General features: G+C 45.2%; 1 protein-coding gene across 4 annotated transcripts in view; it reads left to right on the top strand.

Moving 5' to 3' along the window:
- The window catches only part of Enthd1 (ENTH domain containing 1), a 108,956-nt gene that overhangs the window by 9,660 nt on the left and 73,246 nt on the right, over nt 1–26,050 (top strand). For all 4 annotated transcript variants that reach the window (XM_031349812.1, XM_031349796.1, XM_031349806.1 and 1 more), the window contains exon 3: nt 19,956–20,210. In XM_031349812.1, coding sequence (XP_031205672.1) covers nt 19,956–20,210 — 255 coding nt within the window. The remainder of the gene's footprint in view (nt 1–19,955; nt 20,211–26,050) is intronic.

The raw sequence follows: 26,050 nt of genomic DNA, 5'->3' as shown, positions 1-26,050 counted from the left end.
CTCAGAAATCCACCTGCCTCTGCCTCCCAAGTGCTGGGATTAAAGGCGTGCACCACTACCGCCCGGCCAGAAAGAATATATTCTTAAATATACAAATACAACCTCATCAGTCCACAAAATGTAACTAGTATGTATATGTATTCATAGCTGACCATTTGGTGTTGGATAGCCAATTGGTGTACTCTTCTCTAGTAAATATTTCTCCAGCTCTCAGCACTTAGTTACCTGTAGTTCTTTGTCTGTGGTTGAGGCTTCACGGGCTTTCTTCCTTTTGGGTTAGCACATCTTCCATATTCAGGTTGTATCTAGGCAGCCATGTTGGTGAGACTTCATGGGTGTAGCTTCTGATATTTCCAGGAGGCATCATCTCTCAGCAAACTTCCTGTTCCTCAGGCTCTTACAACCATGCATTTTGTTTGGTTGTGGTTTTTCTGTAATGGCTTTCCTCAGTTTCCTTGATGAGGGGTGAGAACTCCACTTAGCTGTGGGTGTGAAGGTCAATATTTCAAATGTAGTTAGGGTTTATGCTGGATTAGTAAAGTGACGGTTGTAGGCTCTCCTCCAAGATCCATGACTTCAGTACCCTTGAGTCGTTGGCTAGGTTTCCAGAGCCAGGCACAATTTCCTTCTTGTTGAGCAGGCCTCAAGCCCAATTAGAAAACCATTGGTTACTGCCACAGGATGCAGGCCACTCCAGCACCCTGAGTATCACTGTGCTGTGCTGGTCATTGGTGTGGTCTGTAGGCATCATGACTGGGTAGCACTGTTGGTTGTCTCTCCCCTTTGGAAGCTGAGTGTCACCTTCTGGTACCATGAAAACTAGTCCTTAAGGACTTAAGGACTAGTTCAGGTCAGATCCAGCTCAAGTGCTCTGGGCCCCATGTGTCTGAAGGGCATGGTGTCTTCAGGAACAGGGACATACCATCTGCCTCTTGGGGGCAACCAAGGACAACAGAATTAGCCTATAATGTTTTGTGTTTTAGGTTCTCTTGGACAACCCTGACCAACAACTCAAAAGAGGGCTTCTCATGCATGGATTTTGTTTGTTGTTAGATAATCTATGGCTCTTGGGAGGGAGTGTTGTCAGCCCAGATTGGAAATTTTCACTTAAACTACATACATATCTTTATATACTCACTTATATGTATTATAGGTATTTTTAGGTAGATTGGTAATGTGTGTGTGTGTGCGTGCATGTGTGTGTGTGTGTGTGTGTGTGTGTGTGTGTGTGTGTGTGTGCTGGCTAGTTTTATGTCAACTTGACATCAGCTAAATCCATCTGAGAAGAGGGAACCTTAGTTGAGAAAATGCCTCTGTAAGATCTGGGTGTTGGTTGGCCATGGTGGTAGATGCCTTTAATTCCAGCACTTGGGAGGCAGAGCAGGAGGTTCTCTGTAAGTTCAAGGCCAGCCTGGTCTTCACAGGGAATTCAGAGATGCCCAGGACTACATAGAGAGACTGTCACAACAGGAAAACATGGCAGCAGGTTGGTATGGTGGCTGGAGGAGCTTTCTGCTCAGACCACTGTGCCTGATCATTGCCATATGTCCCCATTATGGTGGACTCCGACCCTCTGGAACCATAAGACAAGCAAGCCCTTCCTTCCGTCAACCGTCTTGGTCATGGTCCTTTCTCCAATGATGAGGCAGACAGCCTTTTCTTGTTTTTTCTTTAGGAGGAAAGCGTTCAGGCATCAAATATGAAGCTCTCCACGTTTTTTTCCTTCCTTTCTTTTTTGTTTTGAGACAGAGTCTCACTATGTAACTCAGGCTAGCCTAGAAATCACAGTCCTCCTGCCTCAGCCTCCTCCTAGATGCTAGGATTACAGGTTTGTGATACCATATTGGTTAGCATTGGGCTTTTAATATTTGCTCAGGTTGACTAGGTTTTATTATGTTCCTGATGTGTTAAGTGTATTTCTACTATAGTGTGTGTGTGTGTGTGTGTGTGTGTGTGTGTGTGTGTGTATGCATGAGTGTGTGTGTACAGGTACTTGTGTGCTACAGCATGCACGCAAAGGTCTGAGGACAGTTTTCAGGAGTCAATTTTCTACCTCTACCATCCCGAATGGGTTCTGGGGATAACTGTGGGTCATCAGGCTTGGTGGCTGGCCCCTTTACCTTCTGATCCATCCCACCGGCCCTTAAGTGTATTTTAAAACTAAGAAACTATGTTGAGTGTTGTCAATGCTTTTTATGCATCATTTGAGGTGATTATGTGTTTTAAAAATCCTTTTATCCTGTGAATATGGTCTATGACCTTGATTTTCTGCATTCCTAGCATAAATCAGATTTAATCATGATGTGCATCTTACTTTTTAAGTGTTTATTTTAGATTAGGTTTTGGCTTAATGATGAAATTGGAGAACTCTTCATGAGGTTTTATCCTGCCGTGCTTGATTCATTCAGAAATTTTTATACAAATCAACTTCCATGAAGATTAAGTTTTTATTTAATTTTTTGATTAAGGTTTCACTGTTTTACTGTGTAGTCCAGGCTGGTCTCAAATCCACACTCCTCCTGCCTCTGCTTCCTGAATCATGATATAAAATCATTTTTACAGAGTAAAACAATGCTAGTTAAAATTTGCTGGTTTCCCCTTGAAAATCCCAGAGCAGCTGTTTTATCACCAAACTAAGAACTCGGAGGACTTTGTGAAGCAGAGAAGCCAGTTCCTGCTCTAAAGAGTTCCTGAGCTGTTCTGAGGAAGGAGCTGGAAAAGTGTAGAATTACAACTACTCAGGCAGGCCTGCATCTGCATTCATTACAGCCTTTCTGTGAACACAGGTACAAGTCCATTTAAATCTGTCTTCATGAAGAGTTTTCAGATTCTCTAACACTTGAGTTTAGGACCACATATGCGAGCTGAGTACAACAGTGCAGGTTCCTTAGGGATTGGTCATTACTAAGACAGCAAGAAAATCACAGATCAGAGCTGGCTTCTCCACAGAGGATCAGAGCTGGCTTCTCTACAGGGGCATTGTGCATTTATCCATTCACTTTGCAAGGGACGTCGGCACATGTCACATTTATTAATCGACTATTTACTAATAAATAAAAATAATTGCATTGGAGGATATTACTTTATCTTTTACATACCTTCCCTTTTGCATTTATTTCCCAGGGAATGTTGTATTGTAGAAGAGATGCTCTTGGCATAATTCACTTTATATTGCAGTACGCCTCTGTGAGGATGGTGGAGGTGCTGAAAGGAGGTGGTATTGATGGGTTCTGTAGTCAAGAGTTTGGCTCCCAATCTGTCTTTGTGCTATTATCTCATTAGCCTTCAATGTAGGCTGCTCTGTCAACAAGCACTGCTAATGCATTGCTTTGTGTTGTATCCCAGAAGTTCTTTCCCCTCGAGAATACTCATTTCTTGCTGTTGTTGAATGTCCCTCTAGTCTTCCTGTCCCCCTCAGAGACTCTTTCCTTCGTGTGCCCGCTCTCCTTTCCCTCCCTAAGCAGTAGAGAGTGCTGTGCTGTTTTATACATGTCAGCGTGCTGCCTTTCAGGACACACCGTGTATACGTATGTGATGTATGTCTATACCATGTGCTTAACCAGATCCTGAGGTCACATACCACGTTGAGTCATCTTTCTACCATCAGACTTTGGCACATTTAAAAAAAAGTGGAGGAACCCAAAATAAGGTGTTGGACCATCAAAAAACTGCTGGATAAAAATGATGTTGCTGGATTAGAGAAGGAAAGAGGCATAGTTCAGGCTCTCTGAGAAAGTCCTAGAACATACTTTGTGACCCAAATAATTCTCACTGGAAGCCTGTTTGACTCACAGATTGGCAAGAGACCAGATTCTCTTTAAAAAAAAAAAAAAAAAGACTTCTGGCTTTGTTGGTTGGCCCCTAAATTCGATGTTCTTTGTTGTGTGTGTGTTTTAGGGGACAGATCTACTTTGGCTGCACCACATAAATTTTAATAAGCTGAGTTTTCATTCTATTCAAGTAAAGTCAATTTTCTTTTACCCCCTTTTAATTCTTTAAGCCATGTATTATTCAGAGGTGTGTTGTTTAATTTCCAAATATTTTTAGATTTTCTAGCTATCTTTTTACTGATGTCTAGAATAATTCTGCTGTGGTTTGAAAACAGATACTGTATGATTCTATATTCTTCTAAATGTATTGACGTGTGCCCTGGCTTAGAATGTGGCCTGTCTTGGTGAATGTTCTGTGTAAGCTTGATGAGAATGAAGTAGCCTATAAACGTCTATTACATTAACATTTACTCTGTGGATTCTGAGGCTCTCGTTGGATGTGTAGATGCTAATGACTGTTCTGTCTCCTCAGAGAATGACACCTGTGTTGCCACACAGTGCCCTTCTTACCATGGATGGGTTTCCTTGGTCTGATTTCTGATGTGTCTGAGATTAATTATGCTTGCTATAGCTGCTCATGCTTCCTCTTGATTAGTGTTAGTGTAGTATATATAGGTGCAATTGTTTTTAATCATGGGGCATGAGTCTTTGAAGAGGCTATTCATAGACAAAATAGTTTTTCTTACCCCCCCCATGTGTGTGTGTCTGTGTGTGTCTGTGTATGTCTGTGTGTCTGTGTATATGCACTGAGGTCAGGGGAGGGCATCAGTATCCTCTTCTTTAGGTCTCTGCTTTATTCCTTTGAGCCAGGGTCTCTCTGAACATAGGGTTCATGTTTTTCAGCTAGGCTAGTAGTGAACCAGCCTGACTGATCTTCCTGTCTCTGGTCTTCACAGTGCTGGGACATAGGCTTGTGAGAGAACACATCCAGCATGTCATGTGGATGTCGGGATCTGAACTCAGGTCTTTGTGGTTGTTCAGCAATTGGTCTTTAGCCATTGATCCATCTTTGTTGCTAGCATATGTAAGACTTTTTCTTCAGGCCTAGCTCATCTCCTCCCTGAGCCCTAAAGAGTGTGTCTCACTTTGGTACTCAGACCAGCCTCCATCTTGCTGTCCTGTCTTAGTCTGCCCAGAATCTACAACTACAAGTGCAAGCCACTATACTCACCTTCTCCATTTACTTTGAATTCTTAGTGTGTTTTTTTATATTTAAAGTGAGCTTCTTGCAGATAACATTTGGTTGGGTCTTGTTTCTTGCAGACAGCATTTGGTTGGGTCTTGTTTCTTGCAGACAGCATTTGGTTGGGTCTTGTTTCTTGTTTCTGTCCTCAAATAGGTGATTTAGCTTACTGGTACTCAGATTGATTTCTGATAGTGAGATTAATAGTCGCCATTTTTCTTACTGTTTCAACTGGTTGGCCTTGTTTTAGGTCTCCTTCCTCCTCCCTCCCTCCCTCTCCTTCTTTTATGGGTGCTTAAATATAAGACATGGTGTATACCAACTCTCTGCCTCTTTGTGTTTAATTGGTGGTTTTATATGATCTCATTTTCTCTTCTCTGGTGTGTCAGTTCTGCATCCTTTTCACTCATCTTTGTGGACCTTTGAGTTTGTAGCATATGTGTACAGCCAGTCTGGCTTCATTATTAAATAATACTATGCTATGATTTGGTTAAGTATCTGAGAGGCTTGGTTCCTAGCCAGTGGCTCTATTGGGGAGTAGGTGGTGGGCCTTTAAGGAGGTAGAGCCTAGTGGGAAGCCATTGATGGCACAACTTTGAGGAGGATTTGTGAGACCCTAGTCCCTTTCTCTTCTATGCTTTAGCCATGAGGTGAACAGTTGGGTTTTTGTTGTTGTTGTTTGTTTTTAAAAACATATTCTGCCTTAATACAGGCCCTAAAGCAGCAGGATCAATCAATCAGTCATCATGGCTTGAAACTTCTAAAAACGAGATCCCCAAATAAACCTGTCTTCTGTATAAGCTGGTATGTGTTACAGCTAGGGATAGCTGACTGGTGCACAACCTCATGGGTAATGCTAATGTCTTATAATAACAAAGTAATTCTAGTTTTTCCTTCCCATACCTTATAGTATTGCCATCAGTCATTTTGCAGCCACATAATCCAATATATTCTTACCACCATTGCAGGAGGCTCTCACATAGCCAGGCTTTCCTTGACCTCAGCCAAGAATGACTTTGGATTTCTGATCCTCCTGCACACACCTCCCAAGTGCTGCTGGAATTAAAGGTAGGAGTCACCAGGCCAGGTTTCCAAAGTGCTGGAGTTGGCACTTAGGGGTCCCTATGTGCTAGGCAAGCACCCTACCAACTGAGCTATATCCAGCCCCAGTGTTAGTTACTGTTCTGAAAACCTGCTGTGAGGTTCATAAAGAGGAAGGAGAAGAGAGCTGTTTGTTTCCTTTCACTCACACCAACTCTGTGCTGTCTTCTTTCACGAAGGTCTGCTTCTGGCCTTTGCTGTTTTGCTTCTTATTAAAGAAGATCGTTGAACATCCCTGACCAGGCAGAACACTCTGAGTTTTGGTTGGAGAAATTATTTCCCCTTCTCATTTGAAGGGCGTTCACAAGGTACAGAATTCTAGTCTGGTGGTTTCCCTTGCATCAATTTTAATATTTCTCTTCGTGTTCTCCCTGCGTGTACGGTTTCTGAGGAGAGGATGAATATGGCTCTTGTCTTTGTCCTTTATAGGACAGGCTTTCCCCTTCTGGCCTCTTTCTTTACCTTTGATTTTCTGGGGTTTGAAAACAATAAGCTGGGGGGTTTCTGAGCTAACCTGGGCTGCAGCCTGACATTAATCTGGGAGCAGTACTCAGTGGCTGTTGCTCCATGTATTTGGTCTGTTAGTTTCTTTCTCACTCTCTTCAGTCCCCACGAACATCTGTTACATCATGGCTGTCCTGCAGGTGCAGCTATTCTGTTCCGTTTCTTTTTCATGCGTTTCTCTCTGGGTCTCTACTGAGATGTTCTCGAACTGGAAAGTTCTTTGCTCAGCCATGTCCTGACTAAAGGCGCTCTTTGGCGTTTTTTCATCTTCATGCTTTCTTTTTGGTTCTCCTAGCTTTTCCTCGCCTGCCTGCTTCTTTATCGTTGCACGCTGCCCTGTTATCCGTGCCGTCCACATCTCAGCCATCACTGTTTCACGGTGATTCCAGCATCCCTGCCAGGTTTGATTGTACTTTTCACGCTTCCTCTGTCTTCAGACCGTGCTTCTTGCCTTTTAGTCTGTCTTTTTTTTTTCTTCAGTCACTGGGCTTGATGAACAGGTGGGAGTGACTGTGTGGAAAAGGCTTTTCTACAGTGGTGTCTCGGTAAGAAGGCAGCGAGAATGTACTCATCTTGAGGCAAGGTCTCTGTTTTAGTGAGCCTGTACGTCTGGGATGAACGTCACCTGTGCTTTCCACTTATCCACCTTCTTCAGTGGTGGAACTGCTAAAAGTAGATTGGAGAAGGTTCTCCCAGATTGGCGAGGCTTGGCCAGCTCATCAGATTAGGGCTAGTTAACACATTTCTCAGGGGTAGAACTTAAGAAGCGTAGAGTGTTCTGGTCTGTTTAAACACCAGTTCTAACCCCCTCTCCCCCAGCAGGAAGATCTGGGATTGTCTGTGCCTGATTTATGACAGAACATCACCACAACTGCACAGATGTAGGAAAAGCAAAGGGCCTGCAGGGTTTGGACTATCCATAGCTTGAGGTGCCTACTGGACACCTTAGAACATATTCCCATGGGTAAGGGGTTCTGCTGGGAATATCATCTCTTACAGAGACAACAAGGTAAAGCTCAGAGGGATGTAAGGCTGCACAACCATTAAACTGAACACAATTAGAACTCATGCATCCCAACCCCACTTACTCAGATTGTTACTATACTAAATAGCCTCTCATAACTGAGCCTGCAAAATACCTTAACAAGGTTTCACTGAACTTCTAGATGTGCTTAATTAAAATTGTTTAGTAAATGCCCAATGAAATGTGAAACTTTGTCACACTATCAAATCATACACTCAGACAAATATGGTTTTGTTTTTCAAGACAGGGTTTCTCGGGGTGACCAGCCCTAGCTGTCCTGGACTTGCTTTGTAGACCAGCCTGGCCTCGAACTCACAGAGCTCCACCTGGCTATGCCTCCTAAGTACTAGGATTAAAGGCGTGCACCAGGACACTCAGTGATACTCTTCTAAAACTAAATTTTTGAAAATATGTTTGTTATAGGTTGTTAAGTGCCTTTTTATTCTGAACTAAGTGAGTTGTAAAATTGCAGTTGCTTTTATTTACATAGGCCATTTTTGCATGTATCCACATATTTAAATTAAAGACATATTTCAAAAATGGACACATTTTAAAAGAACAAAATTTCAGTGTTATTAGAAAGCTAAGTTAAGCCATTTTCCTGGAAGTAGCATACTTTGGTGCATTGCTATGTTGGCTTTCTAGGGCCATCCACAGTCCCTCTCTTAGGAAACACGGCAGCTCACGTCCATATTCATGGCTGGTTTGTACATAGGGTGCTTCTGCTTCTCTGTCCTGTCTCCAACAGTAATGGGCCATACCAATAACTTATTCACCCACCGATTTTTAAACAAACTAAGCCTTTTAAGCCCTCGATCACAACTGTACATTGAAGTGTAGAAGCAAATATTCTAGAAATATAATGTTCTATTTATATTTATAATAATATTTATACTTAGGCTATAAATGACTAAAATCTCAGATTCAGATTCTCAAAGAAGGAAAGAAAACACCAGGTATTTGATTTCTTAAAGATTTAGACAGAGAGAAGGAACACAGGATGGGAGGAGGAAAAGGCAGAACCAAGACTGAATCCTTTCTAAACAACTTTAAGTAACTCAGAAGACCTGACCTATTTACAAAACGTTCAAGGAAGGAAAGAAAAATAACGTTTTTCTTTTAAGATATGGTATCTCTACATAGCCCTACCTGCCCTGGAACTCACTATGCAGACCCAACTGGCTCTGAACTCACAGAGACCCCTCCCACCTCTGCCTTCTGAGTGCTGGGATTAAAGGCACGCACTACTTACCCGCACTACTTACCGTACCTGGTGGAAAGATTCGATCATCAATGGGAGGAGAGGACCTCAGCCCCGTGAAGGTTCTGTGCCCCAGTGTGGGGGAATGCCAGGGCCTATAAGCAGGAGAGGGTGGGGTGGCAGGCATGGGGAGTGGGGAGGCAGCTGGGGTTTATTTTTGTTGTTTTTGTTTGTTTCTTTGTTTTTTAGAGGGGAAACTGGGAAGGGAGAAATTTACATGTAAATAAAGAAAATATCTAATTAAAAAAATAGAAAGAAAGATGGCTAAGCTGTCAAAAGCTAGGCTCACTACCAAAAATGCAAGAAAAACATCTTTTAAATGCATGATTATTTACTTGTGATTAGCCAAGGCAAGGCTACAAAATCAAACAGCTGCAATGTGGAAGTAGTGCTCCTTGTACAGAGAACACTAGACTTGGGGTTGCCAAGGAGGCCGACGGCTCTCAGCCAGTATGATGCGGCAGCTAGGCACCGTGGAGGAAGAACTCTCTAGCTTCAGAGTGCATCAGACTTAAGTTTTTCTTTTTTCTCCTTACTCTTGTCAGACGGCACTGATCAAAACTTTAATCTGAATACGTCTGATGTGTGGTTGCAGACTAATAAATGTAGTTTTAGATGTGCACTGGTGGGCTAGCTAACACAGGCTCCCAGAGCACATTTGTAGAGATTCCCCACAATGGTCTTTTTTTTTTTAATGTACAAATACTTTCCTTTAACAAACACATTACAGGTTTTGGGTCGTCATGAGCCTGTGGCTTTAACTTATATCACTGTGCATTTAAGCACAGTTTGTTTACTTAACACAGTGGCATGTTTTAGCCATTTGTTTCCTTTCAACAAATAGAGTTGTTCTGATAATTGTGAGAGCAAGAAGCGAGGCTTGAATTCATTTAAAGTTGAAAGTGACCTTCACCCACCTGCTAAGTCTTCCAGCCGTACTCCGTATTTATTGTGCCCAGCAACGGCAGAGAAAGCAAACAGAAAAGAGAGAGAGGCAGGCGAGGGTTGGCAGTGCTGTGTCAACACAGTTACTGTGGATTTTCATCAAATAAATAGCGATGGATCATAGGCCAAGGTCAGTCAAAGAATTGAGATGTGCACTATTGTCTTCACAGGGCCTATCTCTGCTCCAACTGACTAACGCTCTGACTTTGGGCCAGTTTCTTCATCACCTCAAGTCTTGTTATTCTCCTTCATAAAGTGTACTTCATAATGAGCTCAGAGAGTGCTCGTTGGCATTAGAGATGTGTTTGAGGGTCGGGCACATAACAAGCCATCAGTCTAATACTGTTAGGACCTGATCTTTTGTTATCTGCCTTTCTTCGAACATGTGTTCTCGATGAAACAGACAGAGCTCAGTGTGAGTGCTCACTAGGAAGGCCTTGCTTGTGGTTCTGGATAAGGGATGCAGTTCTCCTCTGCCAGCCCTAGCTCTGTCCCCATGTTCATCATGGTCCTTAGTACACTGGCATTAAGGCCTCGGTTTACATGCCAATTCCTTCGCTCGTTCCCCCCCACCCCCGTGTTTGTGTGTGTGTATGTGTGTATGTGTGTGTGTGTGCTGCTGATGCTGCTGGTGGTAATGAGGTTCCTGTATTTGTATCTTTGGTTTTCATGGTGGAGATGTCGAACAATTACCTCCTGAAAGGCTGACAGTCTGGTTGTGTGGCCAGTGTGCCCCTGTAGGCCCAAAGAAGGGACTGGTGGCTCATGGGTACTTGGTCCAAAGAGCACACTGTAAAGCTAAGGAGGATCAGGAGTTCAAAGCTAGCCTCTCCACTACATAACAAGTTTCAAGTCCATCTGGGCTCTATGAAAACTTGTCTCAAAACAAGAAAACCCAAGAACTCTTAGAAGGCTAACATTAAAACTGAAAGGGTGTAAAGCTAAGAGAGAACCAAGAAGCTGCAGAGCCTCCAGCACCTTGGTTTGGTATTCGCTGTATCTGTCCACAGACTCAGACACACTCCACTCTGTTCTCCACATGCTCTGGAAAACCGGAGGCCAGGGATGCTGAGAGGCAGGGACACTGGCTTGGCAACATAGTGCTGCATGATGACCTTGAGCCAAGGTGCTAAAGACACTTGGAAGGGAATTTCTACATTTTCTCAGGTGCTGATTCCTTCCTGGTGTGCTGGGTACACAAGGGAGGACACATACGGCTCATAAGGACACATGGATATGTAGCTCTGTGATTTGGTCAGCAAGGAGCTATCTGGAAGCTGCAGCCCCAAATGAATCTCTCTTTAAGAGTCCAGTTCTTCCTCTTCGTTGATTGCTTCCTTCTCCAAGAAGCATCCCATCTAACTCCTCACTAGAACCTCCTTCAAGATGGAGCTGGCAGACCGCACTTGACTCTGCTGCTAATTCTTAATTGCAACCAAGTGAAGGTGGGTCTTCAGCTCTACTTGGTCATGTTTCCACCAGGGAAATGAAGGGTCTCTGCCAGTTCAGGCCTTGGCCTGTATTCTCTCTCCTATTTTCTTCTTTTTCTTGAGACACACATTCATATCCCCCCCTACACACCCCCATACCCACATCAGGGTTTCTCTATGTAGACCTGGCTGCCTGGCTGTCTTGGAACTCTCTCTCTGTAGACCAGACTGGTCTTGAACCCAAAGATCCTCCTGCTTCTGCCTCCTGAGTGCTGGGCCACACTGTCTAGCCTCATTTCTCTTTTTGCAATGCAATACTAATAGAATTGTAATCTGTCAACTATAACTCTCTATTCTCACTTATAGAAGAGGCAACTGCCTTGGCACTTTCTTAGCAAGAAGACAGATTGGGCTCCCATTGCTGTGCCCAGAAGCACCGTTTTGATGGCTGGTGATAATTCTGGCCTTGCTTGAGCTGCCCTATTTTTCTTAGAGTTGTCTGATTTACAGTGCTGCCATTATCCTCTCACAGAACTTTCTGGATGCATTGTCCAGAGGCATTGTTCCAGTTCCCTATTGGTGGGGAGCACTTCTCAACCCTACAGAGAAATAGTAATACAAGTCATTATTGATTCTTCAGTATCCATGCACTAGACCCCAGAAGATCAGCTATGAAAATGTTAACGTGCCATTAGAATTGGGCATGGCTCACAACTCAAGCAGAGAGGTTGATGAATCAGGGAGGCAGAAGGATTCCAGCTCTGACGCTACAGCCATAGCCAAGGCCTCAAGACCAGAAGCTACTGGACTGTTAGCTTCTAAGATAATCTCTTTATTTGAAATAGGGGACTCTACTGGGTAGACTAACCAGCGCCTACTCTATAAAGAGGAGGGTCAACACAGGAATAACCATGTCCGTGTTTCTAAGCAGAGCCACAGTCAAGCAAGGCTTTGACTTACTCTCAAAAGGCAGAACAGCCAAGAAAGACAGACCAGAGGAGCCAGAAGCCCTTCTCAAACCAAGGGATCCGAGGGCCAGATCCTCTACTGGGCTTGACAAACAGAACAAAACAAAACAAATACAAAAGCAAAAACAAATCAACAACCAAAAAAAGTTAATTTTGTCCATCTACATGGACTTTAGCACCCAACAGGAAAGTAAAACTATGGTGGTTGGTATGTTGTTTTTAATAGCTCAAGGCAATCTCACTCCACAGACGTAGGCTTAGCCATAAAAGATGTTATTTAGACAACTATTTCTCACTAATCATTTTCTTTTTAAAAAAATTTATTTTTATGTGTATGAGTATTTTGGCTGCATGTATGTCTGTGTACTATATATGTGCAGTGTCTGCAGAAGCCAAGAGAGGGCATCAGATCCTCTGGAACTGCAGTTATAGCCGATTGTGAGCTGCCATGTGGATGATAGAACTCCAGGCTGGTTTTCTGGAAGAGAAAAGGACTCTTAATTGCTGAGTTATCTTTCCAGCCCCATAATTCAGAACTTTCTTTCTTTCTTTGTTCAGATTTATTTATTTATTTATTTATTTATTTATTGTATGAGTACACTGTAGCTGTTTTCGGATACACCAGAAGATGGCATCGGATCCCATTACAGATGGTTGTGAGCCACCATGTGATTGCTAGGAATTGAACTCAGGACCTCTGGAAGAGCAATCAGTGCTCTTAACCACTGAGCCATCTCTCCAGCCCCTCAGAATTTTCTTAACAAAGAAAATGCTGTCCAGATATAGTTTGTCCTGACATTGGCTTAATTCAATACTGCAGCACCTACCTATAACCAAGAGAGACAGGCCTGCTGCTGTCTTAATCTAAAAATCCAATGATTGTTACTTTTGTTCCTCTCCTTCCAAAGAAGCCATCTGGGAGAAACCTCCTGCTGAGAGACCTCCTGCTGTGGTTCTCCTGTTTCCAACAATGTTTCTGGGTGCAGGTTTATTGTTACTGACTTTACATGGAGGTTGGTTTTCCCCATTCTTCTTTTATAGTACAGGGAATAGAATCTATTGAGCCTTGAAATTTTTTTTTAATTAAATTTTTGAGGACTTGGCAGTGAAGTGATTCAGTGGGAGCAGCACTTGTTGCCAAGCTTAATCACCCGGGGTTCAACCCCCAGACCCTACAGGGTGGGCGGAGTGGACTCCCACACTAGTACCATGGCCTTTGCTATGTACACAGCACATACTCACACCAAATCAGCATAATAGCTTTGCTATTTTTATTATCCCACCATGTGGATTCTGAGGCTAGAACTCAGGTTGCCAGGCTGGCCACAAGCTCCTTTACCCATTGAGCTTTCTCACCAGTTCCTTTGGATCCTTTGAAGCAGTCTCCCGTGTAGCCTTGGCTGGTCTTGAACTTGTGATCCTCAGCTTCCCGAGTGCTTATAGGATTACAAATATGTATAAATGAAGACAAATTTTAAAGTAATGTTTTATTAGTTTTTGGGTGCTTCATACATGCATACAATGTATTTTTACCTTACTTATACCCTACTCCTTCCCTGAACTCCTCCAATCACACTCCCATCCCAACTCCAGATCTTTAAACAAAAAATAGCCCACGGAATCCAGTTCATGCTAAGTGTTTTCCTCTAGAATTTCTACCTACAAGAGGCCACACCCTTGAAGAAAACTGACTCTAAAATGTCTCCCAGGAGCCATCAGCTCCCCAGGTGGGGCTAAGGACCCGTGTTCCTCTTGCCTCCGTACAGGGATGTTGACTGGCTGGATCATATGTCTTGGTCAGGCAGCCACAGCTGCTGTGAGTTCACAAGTACAGTGGTCCCGTCTCGTCCAGAAGGCAGTGTATGCTCCAGTTCTCCTGGTCCGCTGCTCCTGTAGCTCCTATCTTTCTGTAGTGAGGTGTGATGCAGACGTCCCATTTATGGTTGAGCCTCCAAAGGCACATGTTCTCTGCACATTGGTCAGTCAAGTCTCTGTACTGAGAGGCTTCTCTGGTGAGGTCAGAGAACTGCACTAACTGTGATAGACATAAACTAACTTAGAGGCACCTTGATGCTTTAGTCTGTTTTCCCCCTGGGGCCTGTGAGCTCCCCAGCCAGGGCTTCCTGGTCAGATCTGCAGATTATTCTGATGTGAGGATTCATGATTGACCTGTAGTTCTGGCACTTGTCCTTCTGAACACTGCTATTTTACCGTTACCTAACTATCTTCTTTGGGAACTTCTGGATGAATACTGGGCCTTGCTATCTGCCTTTTATGGATTTTAGTTACTTTTAGTCTTGTGGCGTCGCTGCTGTACTTTGAACACACATTGCTGTTTCCCTCCATCACGGCTCTCTTCAGCTGTTGAGTCTAAGATGGTGGGGGTTGGTTAGCCTCCGTTGACTGCAGTTTCATAGCTGGGATGTTTGAGTCTGTCCTGTCCTCTGGTCTTATTTGCCTCATGCTCATCTTGAGTTTATCTCATTGCTCCATGTTCTTATTTACGTGTGTGTGTGTGTGTGTGTGTGTGTGTGTGTGTGTGTGTGCGTGTGTGTGTCTGTGTCTGTGTGTACACATGTGCCTGTGTGTAGTAGTCAGGACAACTTTGGGGATTCCATTCCTTCCTCTCAGGTTGTTTGAGGCAGGTCTCTTGTTTCAGTCACTCTCCTACTCTGTGTGTGCTAGCTGGACCACAAGCTTCTGCTGATTCTCTGGTCTCCTCCCACTTCCCTGTAGGAGTAGGAGTGCTGGGATCATAGGTGTTAGCAACCATGTCTCACTTGGTATGTGGGTTCCAGGGATCAAACTTAGGTATCAGGCTTGGGCAAGAAACACTTTTACCTTCTGAACCATCTCTCCTCCCTGTGTTAATTTCTCAGTGGTTTATTTTAAAGTCTTTTGGAGAATCATTTAAAATCCTATAGAATATTGATTCTGTAGAAGAAGATCCTCTAGACACACTTCATTGGAGGGGACTAGTCTTATTGAATGTGTAGTGTGGGTTAGCGTGACAGCTCCAGACTCGTGGACAAGGAGGTTCTACAGCTTCACATGCTCACTTGGCCTTCCTGCTAGTTGCTCAGTTCTATCTCCTGTGTTCCCTGCTGGGCTGCAGTACAATCTTCCCAAAGTGGCTTGGAGTTTGAGCCTTGTAGTAAAAGTCGGGTGTTGCAGACCCTACTAGGCCCATCAGGTGACTTAACCTAGTTCCATGAGGTAAGACTGTGTTGTGCCCTGCTAGGTCCATATAAATAGCCCTCAGTAGCTCTATCCCAGAGAGCAGTGAGCGCCATTGTCCCCTCTCACTTTCTTTTCAGAAACACAGACCCTCACCCCAGAGGGTGAGCTCTGACACCTTAAGTGGTTCAGGTCCTCACCACCAGATCAAGAGAGCCCAGCAGCCCTGTGGTTCCAGCCACACATGTGGCTTTCTCCTTTGTATTTCTCTGTGGAGTTTTTGTTTTTGTTTTTATCTTGTTTTTGAGGCTGGCAGTGCCTGCTACTGCCAGGTGTGTGGAGCAGAGCAGAGCAGTACTTTGAAGTGTGGCTGTACTGTGCCAACATGACGGGTGGGGTTTGTCTGTCTGTTTTTGTAGTGCTGTGGACGGAGGTCAGGACCTTGAGGCTCCTAGGCAGGGGCTCCACTAGACACCCTTCAGTCCCTGACTGAAAGGAAGTTTGTCTTTAGTAGAAATAACCTGGTGAGAGACTTGAGATCAGTGCCTGTGGGTCAGGATTCCTCTGGGGGGTCACAGGTGACATTCACATTGTGGTTCATAACAGTAGCAAATTTATAGTTATGAAGTAGCAATGAAATAATCTCATGGTTCCTCACATGAGGAACTGTATTGAAGGGTCACAGTGTTAGGAAGGTTGAAAAACCATGGCTATAGAAGCTTCTCATTTTCTTCCTGTCCCTGCCCTCTTTAGCCCTCTTAGAAGGTAGATTGGAGGGAAAATTAATAGGTAAATAACAAGCTACCATAGGCAACAAATGATCTGAACTGAGGGAGATGGAGAGGGAGGTTAGAGTCGGTGGGTTTGGTTGGTAGATTTGATATCTGAATGGGGAGGGCATTGTATGTTCACATTCCCCACGTAGAATGCAAGTGAAATTCACTATAACAGGAATGCAGCAAGAGGAGGGGATGTGGGTAGGACTGCTCGGGAAGGAGACAGGATGGTAACATGTCTTCTGAGTGTTGTTGAAGCAGGCACATCTCGTAGCACACACATTCTTCTGTAATGGACCGGAATGCCCTAGGACTTCCAAGTCTCTCCTTCCCCAGCATCCGGGAACCATTCCTTGCCATGCGTCTCTATTTCACACACTCCTTAAATGTCCTGGGGACAAGCAAGTAGAGTCCGGACCTTCGTGGCTTTTGGAGGAAAGGCCATCTGTCAACTGGGCAGCTTCAAACTGTGGCACAGCTCTAAAGAGCTCAGGGAAGGTGCTCTCCGTGTGTCTGGAAGGAGGGCCTGGCCAAGGCTGAGGCTCCAGTCGGTCTGTGTACCCTCCTCACTAAGACTTCTGGACCACACCCCACATTCATGTCCAGCATGCCACCCTTCTGTACTTTCTTTGGAAAACTCATTTTGGCTTGAAATCACCATGTTGACCCATACTCCCTGGGTGTTTGACCCAGCAGCACCTCAGAGCACATGCACACTTGTCCCTTTTCTTGCTGTGTCCTCAGTGCTCAGAACACTCCCTCAGATGCTCAAGGGATGACTCAGTGGCTGCAGAAGCAGCCATGCTTGGACACCAGTCTCTTGCACAACTGCTCTAGTGATGCCTCTCTCCTGTGTCCTACCGTGTGTTTGAGGGCCCAGGTTGGCCTTCTGCTTGGCCCTCTCTCTTTCTTCTTGTTATGTTTCATAGCCAGGACAAGGGGCTGAGGTGCACAGTTTACATATCAGAGCAGACCTGGCGTCCAGGTTCTCCCAGCATCCCTCAGTCCCTACCTAGCATACTCTACCCCCAACCCTGAACTTTCCAGTCCAGAGGCTGGGTTGTCCTTCCCCAGAGGCTGTTTGCTATATAACCCAGACATTTTGTTTTCTCCCTCTCTTGCTCCTCTTCTTCCCCGCTTTCCTTTTCTCTGCATGAACACTTTCTCTCTTTTTGTTCCCCCTCCCTTCTCTCCTTCCTTGGAGCCAGGGAATTTGTCCTTCTCCAGAGCAGCTTCCCAATAAGCCTGCATTTAATGTACTCTAATCTGGCTTGAGTTGGCTCATTTCACCAGTGGAGAAATAACTTACCACATATTGATCTTGCCCCCATTCTAGGTCTTTATTATTTCTATGTGTTTATTAATATTTTTGTCACATTTTGTGTTTCTCTCTTAAAAATATTTATTATCTTTATTTTATGTGTGCGGGAGTTTTACCTGTATGATATAAGTGCATCATGTGCATGCCTGGTGCTCACAGAGGCCAGAGGAGAGTGCTGGATCCCCTGGAGCTAGAGGTAATCATGGTTGTGAGCCACCACATGGGTGCTGGGAACTGAACCTGGGCCCACTGCAAGAGCAACCAGTACTCTTAACTGCCAAGCCATCTCGAAGCCCCCTGTGCTATGCTTTTTCACTGGAGGTTGTATATAGTAGTCCCCACCCTCCGCCATAACAGCACACGTGACTGCTTCACTCCATGTCAGTCAGCCATCCACATGGATTCTTTCAGTTTAGAGGAAGAAGGGGGGCCTCAGACTGGAGTGAAACTTAGTTCAGAGAATCTGTGTTTTCTAACCCTGCTCTGTTCCTTTCTTCTTTCAGACAGGAAGCTGCTGTCCTTCCTGTACTGTAAGGGTTTATGCTGTGTCTTCCTTCGGGTCTTTTCAGAAGTATATTGCTTAGAAGTGAATGCTCTTGTTGTTTGTTTAGCTCCTCCTTGAAACAGACTTAGGGGCTCTTCTTGGCTTTTCTGACTTCTCACTGTGGGGCTTTAGAGGAGCCCTGGCTGGTGCAGAGGGCAGCAGAATGGTCGCTCGGGAGTTAGGCAGAGTGAAATGAGATGCCCACTTCTCCGTGGGTTCGCCCCTATGTGGGGCAGAAGGCAATGGCTTGCGTTCCTGAAGCTGCTTCTGTTCCCTCGCGGGAGTCAGATGCTCTAGGGAGGAGGCTCCCACCAGGGCAGCTAGCTTTCTGCGTGCTGTGCTGTGCCTGCTGGCCACTTGGAGCGAGTGAGCTTCTCCTGCATCCCACTAATCCCCACAGATTTTAAGTAGAATGTTCCAATTCTAGCCCATGATTTCTAGTTTCTAATTGGGGGTATTGCAGGAGGCTATTTTAAGCCAAGCAACTTTCTCAGGCAGCTAAGTTGTAAATTGGCTCCCAGCATCTTACAGCAATCTGCTTCATTTACACCATAGCAAGGAGAACATTTGAAACTTTTTGATAATGTTTCTTTCTTAATTCATTCACTCAGTAAATATTTATTGAATATATGTTATGTGCCATCAGTGTCTGCAATGAGACTCCTCTCATGGGGTTTGTGTTCCCAGAGAGGAAGCAAACAACAAGGGAACACACAGGTGACAGTGGGCAGGGCAGATGCCATGGGAAGAAGCAAATCAGGAGGAGGGATGGACTGATGAGGTGGGGCTTCTTCAGAGGGGCTAGGGGAGGGAGATGCAGCTCCAGGAGGAAGTGGTGTCTGAGGAGAGGCTGGATGAGTCAGGGATCTGCCATGGACAGTTCCTGCTGGAAGCAACAGCTGCCTGAGTTTCTGTGGTATCTGTAAGAGGCTCAGGGCTGCAGGATGAGGTACTGATCCAGGAGAAAGGGGTAGAATATCTAAACAGTGCCCCTGTCCTCAGGGAAAGATGGTGCCTGACATCATCCCCAAGAGCTCCAGCAAACTTCTGCCTTTCATATGACATTAAGAGGGCCCAGCACACACAGTGGGCCTTTTCACTTAGGGACTATGAGGTGTCCACCAGAAACTAGAGGTGTTTAGAGCAGGCTTTGAAAAAATATAAAGGAAATTCACGAGGAAGAAGTGGCTAGGAGATGAGACTGGAGAAAGTAACCTTTGTGCACACACTTGCCGGTCTGTGCACACACTTGCCGGTCTGTGCAGGGTGCGTGTGGAGGCCAGAAGTTGAGACAGGTGCCTTCCTCAATTCCTCTCCGCCTTATTTTTTGAGATAGGGTCTCACTGAACCCAGAGCTTGCCAACTTGGTTAGCTTGGCTGGTCAGTGATTCTCTGGCCCTCCTGTCTAGGTTCCCCAGCACAGAGGTTGCAGGCACATCCTGCCACTCCTAGATTTGAGGTGGGTCCCAGAGATCTGGACTCAGGTTCTCCTGCCCTCAGAGCAAGCACTTTACTGCGCAATCATCTCCCTAGCCTCACATGCAAGCCTTCTTTGTGTGCCTGTGTTAGTTGATTTATTGCAGCATATGGATGGCTTTCCAAAGAAAAATCCAATAATTCATTTAAAATGAAAAGTGTAATGCCAGATAAGATACAGTTCCATCACGTATTGATGATGTGTTCGCTCAGTGGGCACAGAGAGGAGTGGGTCACCCACAGTCTTCCTGTCTTTCCACTTTGCTACATTGTCACTTTTCCTTCATTTTCTTTAGAATAAAATTAATTATAGTTTTAATCAGTTTTTCCATTTTTAAGCAAACTCTCCGGGGTTTTTCAGGTCACTACATCCGGGAGAGGTCGAGGCAGGTCATAACTCTCCGGTGTTTTTCAGGTCACTACATCCGGGAGAGGTCAAGGCAGGTCATAACTCTGCTGATGGACGAGCAGCTGCTCTACAAGGAGAGGGAAGTGGCGATGTTGACGAGGCAGCGGACCTCCTACTCCATGTCCCTTCCTGGCAGATTACCTGCCACAGGGAACTCACCTGCCGAGTGCGAGTGTGCTTCCATCCTCATCCCGGAAAGCCTTACCTCAGAGACGAAGCACTTGCAAGACTGCAAGCAGACTGCAGGTCTCCTCAATAAAAGTGCGTACTGGAAGCAGCGGTCTAACACATGATAGGTGTCCATTGAGAGCAGCTAGAGACGAAAACCACCAGCTTCACACCACTCACCAGCACTGTATCAGCAGGGCTCTCCTGCAGTTAGGCCGTTCTGCGGGGACAAAGACAAGGGAGTGCATTCAGTAGACAGGAAGTTTTCAGAATGCGTTGCTTCTGAATTCACATAAAGTACTTTCCAGCTAAAATTGTTAGCCCAGCAGCTATTGTTCTTAGAACAATATTCAGCCCAATATTTTTTCTAACTGGAATATGAAGGAGGTTTACTTTCTGGGAGTTGGGGGCTGGGTACATGGGCAGGCTTTTTAAAATGTAGTGAAGATTCTAACATCATTTAAATATTTTTCTTTGTAAGGCTTCCCTCTGCCTAAAACTTTGATCCTGGACTGCTGAACTTTAAAAGCAAGGGTGGGGGAGATATAACATTATAGGGGAAAGGAAATGATCTTTCCTGTTAATTTTTCTGAAACATCAAAGGATGCCCTCTTGCCATATCTTCTCCAGCACCTGCTGATGAGTTGTGCACATATGTGGGCGGGTGGTTAGGAGAAAAAAGAAAACATGGGTGAAGTCCGGCTTAGTCTTAGCTGCTCCTTAGGTGCTCCTTGAAAGCAACTAAACTCAGTGCTAGAAGTGTGGGCATCCAAGGGGTCTCGGAGATCGCCTCCTGCTCACAGTATCTATGCCATGGTGCTGGACTGAAGGTTTGCCCCACTCTATGTTGAAATGGAGTTCTCAGTGTGCTGACAGTGGGAGGTGGGGCCTCTGGGAGATGGGTAGGTCTCAGGGGTAGAGCTCTCAACAGGAATGAGCCCTGAGGCCCTAGAGTGCTCTCTCTTACACTCCTGCTGCTGAGGGAAGAGGCGGCTTCTCAGGGCTGACCTTGCAGACACTCTGATTGCAGGCATCCGTGTTTGGAAATGAGTACTGTTGTTTCTGAGTCACCCATTTCACGATGCTGTTAGCAGACTGAAGCCACCTAGATAGCTGTTAAGCAAAACCCCAAAAGAGCTGCAGGGAGTCAACTTGAGCAGTGAATTCCAATTGTCAGCAAAGCACAGAAACTTAAAATATCAGCAGTTATATCAACACAAACTACCCCTGAACTCAGCCTTCCCTGACTTTGTCAAGGGTCACCTTGTAGCTGCAGGTCACTGATGAAGAAAGGCATAAAAAGGGGTTCTCTGTAATTACAACAGTATACACCACCAAGTACTTCTAGAAGTAGTGGAACAGCTTTTTCAGGGGACTCATTTATCATGGAATAATTGCCCCACAGCTGATACTAAGAAGTGTGACACCAGCCAGAACGCCAGTACCCTCCTCAACTGAGCCCACCTGTTTCTCGAGACAGGGTGGCTCTCTGAGCCCAGGTCTTGTCAGTTCAAGCAGGGTGGCTGGTCAGGAGCTCCAGGGAGCTACTAGTGTCTACCCATAGTGCTACGATTACAGATTATGCTGCAATCTCTGGCTTCTCACATGGCTTCTGGGGCTCCTTGCTCAGTAGCCAGGTACTGATGTGAAGTCCAGCTTCAGTGCTCTTAGCATTTGTCTCTCTCCAGCTCTGTGGAACAAAGGTGGTCACTTGAAAGTAATATGGATTATATAGGTCCACATGCTTACATGGTAGGCCCTTCACCAGTAGAGCCATCTCCCGGGCCCTTTCTGTCACTTGTTGACTCCCTGTCTTCTTGAGTTTTCTTATTTGGAATCTGAATGCCCCTCAGCAGTGGAGGCAACAGCAGTGCGGGAGACAAGTTCCTTTCCCCACGGAGCCTCTATAGACGAGGCCAGCCTACGGGCACACATGCTCAGAATAACAGAAAGCACGTCAGATAGTAGTTGGTCCCTTATCAAAAGGGAAAACAGTCAGGGACAGAGTGACAGGGATGGCTTTATTTAGGGACAGATATGGGACAGGGCAGCATTTTGGAGGAGGGGAATTTAAACAGAGACCTGGCTGCAGTACTGAAGCAGATGGCCCAGTGGAGGAACAGGAGGGTCATGTGCTCCTGCCTCTAACCAGCCACAGCTTGGGTGACAACAGGCTAATGAAGTGAATGCCTAAGTCACTGCAGAAGTAACTCATCCCTGGTCATGTCTGTGAAGCACACAAATTCTGGTTTGTTGATTTATAGTCACAGAGTAAGACACAAGCACCATCTACCAATGTGATGACATACCTCGGTCACCAAGAACTCTGAATCATGAACTTAAGACATGGCGGCACACAACTGAAACCGCAGTACCAAGGGACCCAGTCAGGAGAATCAAGCTTGAAGATGGACCATGCCTCAAAGGAAAAATAACTTTGGAGCTTTGTTATAATGAAATGCATTTAACAGCACACACATATAGGGAGAATGGCCTGCCATCAGCCAGGCACTACACTAGGTGTGGTAAGCAAATCTGGTGTTTCCGCTGTCATGGAAGTGACATGGCGAGATGTACTTGTATTCTCAAGTCAGCTCTACGACAACAAGGTCCAGGAGTGAGGCCATGGGAAGTACTGCTGGAAGTGCAGGTATGGATGCAGAAGCTGCTAGAGCCCTGATAACAGAAGCGCACTGCTAGCTACACTAGATACATATGTGTTTATGCTTAGAAGGGAGCACCTGGGCTGAGCCATTTTCCTGAAGGGATTAGATCACAAGCTGCACTTTAAGGGAAGAAATAAAGTGGACATTTGGGGACAGGAGTAAGAAAAAGGAAATGAATTGGGCAGGAACAAGAGAAGTAGCAAATGGTGCACCGAAAAGGAGAGATGCGTGTGAAGTGGGAAGTCACATGTCATGAGCAATAGTGGGAGACACGAAAATCCTAGTGGCCTAAATGTAATGGGGGTTTCTTTCCCTCCTTAGTAATACAGAATAGGTGTCTGAGGACTATGATGCAGCTTCCTGTGGTATTCACAGCTTCAGGTCCTTTCTGTATCATTGCTATACTAAACACACACCTCATAGCTACCTGGGCACCAGTGTCACATCCATATTCTTGGTAATAGGAAGAAAGGACCTCGTCCTGTCAAGTGGCATCTGACGTTTTCCCTTACATGTTTATCATTCAGCCACATGGACACTGCTAGTCGTATGGGAAGCTGCGTGTCAACTATGCTTATTTAGAGAGAAGAGGAGAATAAATAGACAGTAAAATAATCTCTACCACACTGGGGAAGGGCACAAGCAGAAGGCAGATTAGGCATGTAAGAACTGCTTGTATACTAAGTGGAATAAAAACTAAATTTGAATATGCAGAAAAATGTGGGCAGATACTTGAAAGTTCTCTGAGCAATTAACAAGAGGCATAATAAATGGTGTTTGGAAATTTCAGTTTGCTCGAACTTGCATCTAGGAAGCGGTTCAGGCCTTGAACAGGAGGGCTGTTTAGCTTAGTCACAGAACTTCGCTTTCTTATTACAGAAAACAGCTGCTTGGGGGAGATAATTCTTACTGCTTTGTGTGGAAATGAAGGAGATGTGGGTTGTAGGGAGACTGCGAGGAACAATGGTTTCAGTCTGGGCACAGGGCCTGCTCTGGGTGGGAAAGATGAGGGGACAGGCATGTTTGAAGACAGCACCACATCAAGGGAGGCAACAGGCTAAGCGTATGTCCCACTGGAGAAGAGAGGGAGAAACTGAGAAGTGACTCCGCATCCGAGGTAGAGGAAAGAGGTAGAGGACGGTATCGTACAGGCACATTTCCATCCGGGGAGTCTAAAGATGTGCCTGCCTTATTTAGTTACAGTGGGATGCGCCTGCTCTCTGAGAGCAGTCACTAGAAAGCCTCGCGCTGCAGCAGCTGCGCTGACTGCTTCGAGGTAAATTAGCAAGGGAAAGGAGCGCGTGCGCGGAAGCAGCCTCCGCGCATCACCACTTCTTGTTTTTTCTCTCTACTCCTGGATGTTCCTCCTACGTTTTATTTTCTGTCGATTGCCTGGGTGGGTTTTTCCCCCCACCCCCCGGAAGATTTTGATTTTGAAGGAAGAAATGCACTGAAGGCTAATGGCTGCTTAAGGGCAAGCAGCCGGCTGCAGAGAGCAAGCAGCTCGAACCCAGCCCTGGCTCTGCGGGTCTCACAGGCCCTTCCTCAGACGGGCACCAGAGCTCTCTCTCCAGAAGCATTGCTTTCCCACCCCAGTCCTTCTGAGCTCGCAGGAAGGTGTAGTCTTTGTAGTATTTAATGAGGATTCCTCTGGACAGTTGGAAACGTAATGGCATTGTGAGTCTTGGAAGCTTTTCTGTGCAGAAGATACATGATGGCTGCTGAGCCAGTTAGACTGCCATCCTGCCTTTATAGTCACAGCCAGCACCATGGACACCACTGTCTGTACTGACAACCTTGACACAGGGTCAGGCTTGGTTGCCTCTGCGCACACCCAACAGCTGAGAGGACTCACGGATACATTGGTTGCCTCACGGTGACGATGATGAGGCCTTCTGTTGATCTCTTATATTTTAAAAGTAAACAACAACAACAACAAAACCCTATAATTCATATCCCCTGCCTTCCCAAATCAACAGTTTTTACAACGGCTATTGACTTTGTCTGCCTTTCTTTTTTTTTCTTTTTGGAAAAGTTACTTTGTTCCTGTAAAATGATGCAGGCTCACTGTAAAGATCTGGTCACTTCTACTCACCGTCCTAAGTAGTCAGCACTTGATGAGCATAATCCTAGGCATACTTCACACAGAGAGGGGATTAGCAAGGGCTGTGGACAGCTTGAGAGGGGTGTCCTTTACTTTCTTTCATTCGTGGAGGAGAGGAGCAGGATCTTGATGTGTAGCCCGGGCTAACCTTGAACTTAATCCTCCTGTCTCAGCTTCTCCAGTTTTGAAATCACAGGTGCACACCAACTCAATTATATTATATGCTGATTTATGGTAAAACATTTCAAACTTCTGCTTCTAGCAATAATTTGGGGGCCCCTTCTGTTGCATGATCATAAAGGATGTGCTGAGCATTCACTGTCCCCACAGAACTATGAGAACCCCCAAGGACTTTTCCTTCCAAATGTTAATAATAAAGTAAGAACAGAATGTGTGAGCTGAAGTCAGTGGGACTGGAAGTTGGTGCTAGTGGTGAGTTAGGGATGGACTCGTTTATGGGTATCATTGACTAAAGAATGAGTTTTCCATGCTTTAAGCATGTCTCAGACACTCTCTCAGGAATGTGAGAAGTGCTGAGTGCAGGCCCCATAGGGGCTGACATGGGTCCAAGGTTCTCTGCAGAGGAGACTGCCTCAGTTTACCAGTGAGTCCCTGGGGTTTTCACCAGGTAAAGTCAAGCAGAGAGCTCGCAAGACCAAGTCACCACAGCAGGGGAATGTAAGCAGGGACACACACACACACACACACACACACACACAAACAGATACTCACCCCACCACACACACACAAACAGATACTCACCCCACCACACACACACACACACACATACACACACACACACACACACACTCACACAGTCACCCACCACACACACACACACACCAGTCCCTAAAAATGGTCAGATACAGAACACCACACATTTAAACATTTATATAAGTGAAGGATAGAATCACACATTGTCAGTTTTAAAGAAATTATAAAGACTGAGTGGATGAATTTTTTAAAAAAGAAGTTGAATTTCTTTTTAAAAAAGAAACCTACTTAACAAATTTGAATATATGTCCAAAAAGAAAAATAATTATCTCAGAAGCAAGGTTGGAAAACAGAAAGTGATGGATAAAGGGTAATCATGTTTACAGAATGAAAAGAACATCGCGCCGGGCGTTGGTGGTACACGCCTTTAATCCCAGCACTTGGGAGGC

This window comes from Mastomys coucha, unplaced genomic scaffold (assembly GCF_008632895.1).
Source record: "Mastomys coucha isolate ucsf_1 unplaced genomic scaffold, UCSF_Mcou_1 pScaffold11, whole genome shotgun sequence".
In the NCBI taxonomy this organism is placed as follows: domain Eukaryota; kingdom Metazoa; phylum Chordata; class Mammalia; order Rodentia; family Muridae; genus Mastomys; species Mastomys coucha.
The sequence above is the reverse complement of the archived record's forward strand: the minus strand, read 5'-3'. Positions and strand labels throughout refer to the sequence as shown.